The sequence below is a fragment of the Opisthorchis viverrini genome (assembly GCF_000715545.1).
Source record: "Opisthorchis viverrini unplaced genomic scaffold opera_v5_137, whole genome shotgun sequence".
Lineage (NCBI taxonomy): Eukaryota > Metazoa > Platyhelminthes > Trematoda > Opisthorchiida > Opisthorchiidae > Opisthorchis > Opisthorchis viverrini.
Genome location: NW_008751790.1, coordinates 1,116,746 through 1,122,630, shown reverse-complemented (window position 1 = coordinate 1,122,630; position 5,885 = coordinate 1,116,746). Strand labels below are relative to the sequence as shown.

Sequence of the window (5,885 nt, the reverse complement as noted above, 5' to 3'; positions counted from 1 at the left end):
TTGCAGATGAAGCAGGTTCGAGTATAAAAGTTACTTGGGAAACGAGTTCACGTTCATCGAGATGTTCAGTCGATTGGTGATTTATGTCCACCCATGCGTTTGCGGTGAAGGATAGACTACCAGCAATGGGAAATAGGTGAATTTCTGTGGCATAACCACAAACAATATCATCGATCCTCTGGCTGCGAAGGACGCGTCGACAGTTTACTTATCATAGACCACAGCTAAAGCGATCAAGATAATACCGATTCCTGTACATACTAAACAATTCACACGATGCACATTCGGGGCGTGCACTAAGCTTAACATACAATGACACGTAGGCAAATCGCTATTATCGAACGACTCACCGTATGATAACCATCTACCGACGCTGAGTGAAAACAGTGGACGCACCAGCAGTATCTATTGATTCTATGCTTTTCTAATTTCTTACTTTTTGTTAGTGACATTGAACACAAAATTCATCGTCCTTTTGAGATACAGTTACCTTTAGGAACAACACGGTCAGCCAGTTGTCGCAAGAAGGCTGTGTTAAACTACCGAGAATTGCGCAGTATCTGCCTTCATTACATTTGGAAATTTGTTAACAGCGTAAATTTCTATTAGATACAACCCAATTATAATCACATATTTCGTTCAAGAGAGCCAATCATAACCATCCAGTTCTCCATGTTGACAATTTTGACTGCTCCCGCCATATATATTTCAGCCAACCAAAATGGAGATGACGCCGCAAGACGTATGCCCGCTCTTCTCTTGGCTTCTTCACAAATGCAATATGAATACGTGCGATTCACGGCTTATGTGAAACTAACCAATCATAATACCGGCTTGTGCATGAATCGCACGCCAGAAACCCAATCTGCAATAAGAACGGGCCGTTTGTGCATACAATGCCAAGCTGAGCTCTGATTAGCATAAATTGTGGGTGTAACAGCTTCCAAAGACGCGTTCAGAAGTTACGGAATCTCCATAATTTTGTTGTCTTCTGAATTTCGGTTATGATCTGTTTTTGCATGAGTTTAGACGGTTAAAGCAGTTAGTGAACCCTCGATGGCGAACGGAAAGCTGTGAAATTGGATAAGCTCCGAAAATTAATGCAACAGCAGCAAAAACAATTTGAAGAAGCACAGCTGAGGCGCGTTCATTCTCTTACTCAGAGGCCGCAAGTCTAGGCATAAGCGGCCAGTGCCAGTGGATTCTATTTTTTCCACTGATTCAGCTGGGTCATCAGTGTCGAAGTTCGCAACCGACACTTCTTCCAGTAACACTGGCTTCTGGTTCCAATCCGTTCGAGTATATATTCAGTTGAAAATTTTTTGAATTCGATAACTTATGGGAAAATTCATTGTTGTTGGCGGCACTTGGCATAGAGGAGCACGAACCGCCCTGTGATCTCATATTTGATGAAACTATCGTGAGGTTGGTGCTTGTATTTGGCCAATAAAAAAGCCGTTCAATATCTGTCACCAGTCCATTATGCTAGTCGAAGGGGTTGACAAAAGTTTTGTCACTTTTGACGGCGTTTTTAATCAGGAGTTCAACTGTGCCGAATACCCCGAAAAGGTCCCGTTTTCTCAATCCAGCATCCGGTTCCCAGTGATTTCAAAACGTACACACATGCTATGATCTAAATAGGTACGATCAACGATTATACACCAGGTGAAAACCAGCTCAAAAATTTCTTGCTGTGGTTCAAGTCAAACCACTCCTGAGACAAATCTGTGGAAACAAAGAACGCTAACAGTAGACCGCCGGGTTGATGAGCAAAAAGCAGTCCAAACACCCGACACAATGAATAAATTGCCTCAGGGTATCGTGAAAAAGCCGGTGCATTTTGGTATCTTATGTTTTCAGTAAACTATCATCGCGAAAGATTGAAGGGTGAAAATCAATGCAAAAACCAAGTGCAAGGCGGCGAGAGGAATAAGTGGGGGAAATAATAATGTTTATTCTCCATTGGTGGGCGTCATACCGTCAGTTGTCACACTTCAAGGAAGCTCGCAACAAAGTGAAAACCCGCAAAATATCTGGAAAGCGTAGGTAAACAAACAAGTTCCCGAAGGAGCATTGGGTTTACAGCTGTCTGCGCTGTGATGAGATACGGAGTGGCCATTTTCTCGGATGTGTTGACCAACTGAGGCTTTTGCCAAAAGGCCCTCAGTTGAGAATGATTGATCCAAAGCATGGGCGTCGCCACGAGTATGACTCGCACATTTTGTGGCCTACCCTCTATAGTAAGTTGGGCAGGCGACTGGGCTTACAAGTTAAGATCCGTGGTGGACAGCCAGGAGGTACCCGGCAGGTTGGAAACTTTCAGCAGACGTTGAGAAGAATTTGAGGAAAATTGCGTTATGGCAACTGAGCTATTTCAAGCTCGTTGTCCTGTGTGAGTAACCAGTGCGGATCCTGGTTTCTTTCCGAGCTGTTATGCGAAAAATATTCACTGTGGCATGTTAACCGTCGAGCAGTCAAATTGACGGTTGGCACGATGCGGCGTAACAAGACAGCTGCGTATTAGTCACCATTCGTTTCCACGAGTGTGGGTAAGGTATCGTTGACAAACCAAAATATTTATTCATCTACCTATTCAAACTAATAATTGTGACAAAATGATTAGAAGTGATGCAACTACCGCCAGGATAAGCTGAGGTAGATCAGTGCACTCACTGTAGGCGTTGTGATATTCGGAGATTAAAAATGTTACTGTTTATCCATTCCAAAAGGTAGTTACAAATATTGTTCGCGCACATCAAGAAAGTCATGCAGAAGGGGCTCCTCTGAACCAAAATTTCTAAAACATCGCTTAACTTGATGCACACTAAACACCTGTAGGCAACAGTTAACTGATGAGTGTTCTGGATCTCCTTAGAGACTTGAGAGGAATCGACCTGAACTCAGACGCGTTTTGCCACTGAGGTTCAATTTAAGGAGGATGAAGTTTTAATAAAGCTCACTGACCACAAAGTGAGTGAACATCATGCTTAAAGTAAGCGGCCGGTAATGAATAAACTGCTGCAAAAATAATGGCAAGGTATGAGCGGATGACAGAGGATTCCTTATGGCGCCGGGTATACACGGCCTGCAGTCATCTTCTAGCGTTATTTGTCTTGGCCTGACATAATATTTTTGCGGTTATTTTAAAAGTGCCTTTGATGCTTGGCAGTGTGAGCCACACACTTTTTTGTTGTGCTGTTTAGTCAGCCCGGTTGAAGCTTCTAAAATATTTTCCAATGAGATTGTTGAAGGAAAGTTTCCTGCGATACATTTTCGCAAACGCTTCTCATCCCCGGCGCTAGTCACCGCAAAGCAAGAAGCACGTCTTAGTTGACTGATAGAAGTCAAAAGTTGTCCTAGCTCCAAGAAGAGGGGGCGAGTGATAATGCGATAGAATTTAGTCAGAATATGTGGCGTTGGTGTACACCTTGGTTTGTCGTTGTTTGGTTGGCAATTCCTTGATGTGAGCGTCCAAAGCGATCGGGCCTTTCTTTCTTCATCTAGCAGTCTAAATTAAACGTTGTCATAAAAGTTTGTCTTTTAAGAGACACAATTTTTGACTCATCAGCTTTTATCGGTATTGAAATATTCTTCCCATTGCCGGACCATGCTTTTGGACTTGCTTCAAAAGTGGATCACTCTTTAACGGTTTGAAATGAAATTTTATTAGCAACTCTCGATAATGGGGATCTCATTCGTGTGTCTCGTAGTTGTTCGTCGAATTTAAAATAAGTGACCACGCGTAGGTTGAACGGTCTGCAGATGTGCTTTACACACATTGTTCCAATTGATATGTCGTACAACATTTTTTAGCAACGCCACGGATGCCAAAAATGAGCTAACAATGATGGGGTTAATCACTCGTTTTTTTTGCCTATCCAGGAGAACTTCATTTCCAGCGAACAAATATCTTAGATGCCCGCTCAAAACTAGCGCCCATCTCGTGTCACTGCTGAACATTCAGTGCCTACCTTCAAACTCCATCCGCAAGTCGGCTGTTTCCTGCAGCCGTATATTTGTTTGACTTTCTTCAGAAGTCTTGTTGTGCGGGCTTTGTTATCGTTCTTCCCTCATTTTGAGCAGCTCCGTTTTCTGCTCACAAAGCATTCCATCCTTTCTCTGCCACACACCATCCCTTAAAACGACTTAAGACTTTCCAGGGAGAATCTTGCAACAATTATCATTATTTGAGCTCGTTTTTCTTACAAATCCTTTTCTCCTTTCACCTAAATGACCATCCGTTGAATCGCCCAAGATGTCAATCCCTACTAGGTGCGGCTGTTTTTGTTTTCGAGCTGATGATTCCCTTGTACTTAATTGTACCATACGATTTGTTGCACCCAAGCAATAACTACCCATGTACTGAACGGTTGCATATCTGCTAGATCAGGCATGCGTATTCTTACCATGTTCTGTAATAAGCCCTGGATTCTGCTGCTGTTCAAGACGCTTTGTCTTTTATGGGTGGCACTCATGAGGCTATTTTTCTCCCATTTTCTCTGCAGACCGAGCGGAAATCTGAGTCATCTTATGTTGCATCTTTGCCTCCATATTAAACAATGTTGCTTTTATACTGTTCGCATTTCACAACCCCGGGAGCATCCGGCTAACACAAACTCCCCTAGTCTTATCACCAAGATTGCGCACGGCACCATGCAATAGATAAGATGTGCCAGCGCGGCTGATGTACGGCTTAGGTCAGTTGATGAGTCGGTCAACATGTCATGTTATGTGGATTCCATGTTTGAATGATGCATAGGGTTATATCCCATTTTAGAATGAGTCCATGACACAGCTGAACCGCTGCCCGTTGTCGAACCGTCCAGTCCTTAACTGCAGTCCAGAGGGTTGAACGTGCTATTCTCCTTGGCAATTCTTGAGATGCGTGGTGCCAGTTGTACCAAATGGAAATCGAGCAGTTCTAAGGTGCTTCTTGGCGCCTCAACATCAATTGACAATCCTCAAATTTCCTAATGGTAACAGCCCTACGTGTACACATAAGCATAAACATATATAGGACACCACCGAATACTGAAAGTCTCTGATTATATCGGCTGGACCTCACCAGTGATTTCAATCATCCTTATGACCCAATGGACAACGATCATGTCCTGTGTCGGTTCATTATCATTCTGTAATAATACCCTAGTTAGAATTTACGGTCATCTGCTCCCTAAAATACCGGAACCAATAAATTTAACCGTTTTTCTGCGCCACACTATGAAAGATACCATTGTTACTGATTCTGACTACCTTTCTTCATTCTAATTTTGTATTGAGCGTGGATCCACTGAGGCAGCTATTTCGTCCAATCGTCTCCGGAAGCGGCAGACATAACTGCTCCTTATCCGTTTAGCTTTGTTTTGGACGAACATAGATCTCACCAGCTGTCACACTTTGGCGCACAGTTCTTCGTCGGTTACAATTTTCAGTTATTTTAGCCAGCGGCTAGACGCACAATGTATTTTTCTGCAAACCCCCTGCGGGCGAAATAAAAACTTTAACGTCAAAATGTTGCACTTCTTCGCATATATGCGTAGACTGAAAACCCCCCTCATCTGCCGTCATTTTTTTGCGATTTGTTTTAATCGATGTCATTTGAAAATTATTGGCGCACATTCGGCTTTGAACTTCGTCTGCTATGGCTTCGGAAGTGGCTTTCGTTGAGAAATTTGTTGGTGTATTGTTTTCATCCTTCACGACATTTGAGAAGACCTCAAATGAATACATGAAGGATAACTTTATGATATTTGTGCGTTCATCCAGTAATCGAAGCACCAACACTATTTTGCGTTAAGAATGGGTGTACTACAAATGCGGCAGGCGCCCTCCAAGACCAACAGAAAGCCGTGGAGTCCGAAGAAGCTAGTAAGCCGAGCGTAACT

General features: G+C 43.1%; 1 protein-coding gene across 1 annotated transcript in view; it reads left to right on the top strand.

The window, feature by feature from the left end:
* Positions 1 to 2,189: 2,189 nt before the first annotated feature.
* T265_06470 (hypothetical protein) overlaps positions 2,190 to 5,885 on the top strand; it is a gene marked incomplete at both ends in the record, with an annotated part of 5,281 nt that continues 1,585 nt past the window's right edge. Inside the window, 3 exons of the mRNA XM_009171738.1 lie at positions 2,190 to 2,240; positions 5,446 to 5,653; positions 5,767 to 5,868. Of these exons, the coding sequence (XP_009170002.1) occupies positions 2,190 to 2,240; positions 5,446 to 5,653; positions 5,767 to 5,868 (361 nt within the window). The remainder of the gene's footprint in view (positions 2,241 to 5,445; positions 5,654 to 5,766; positions 5,869 to 5,885) is intronic.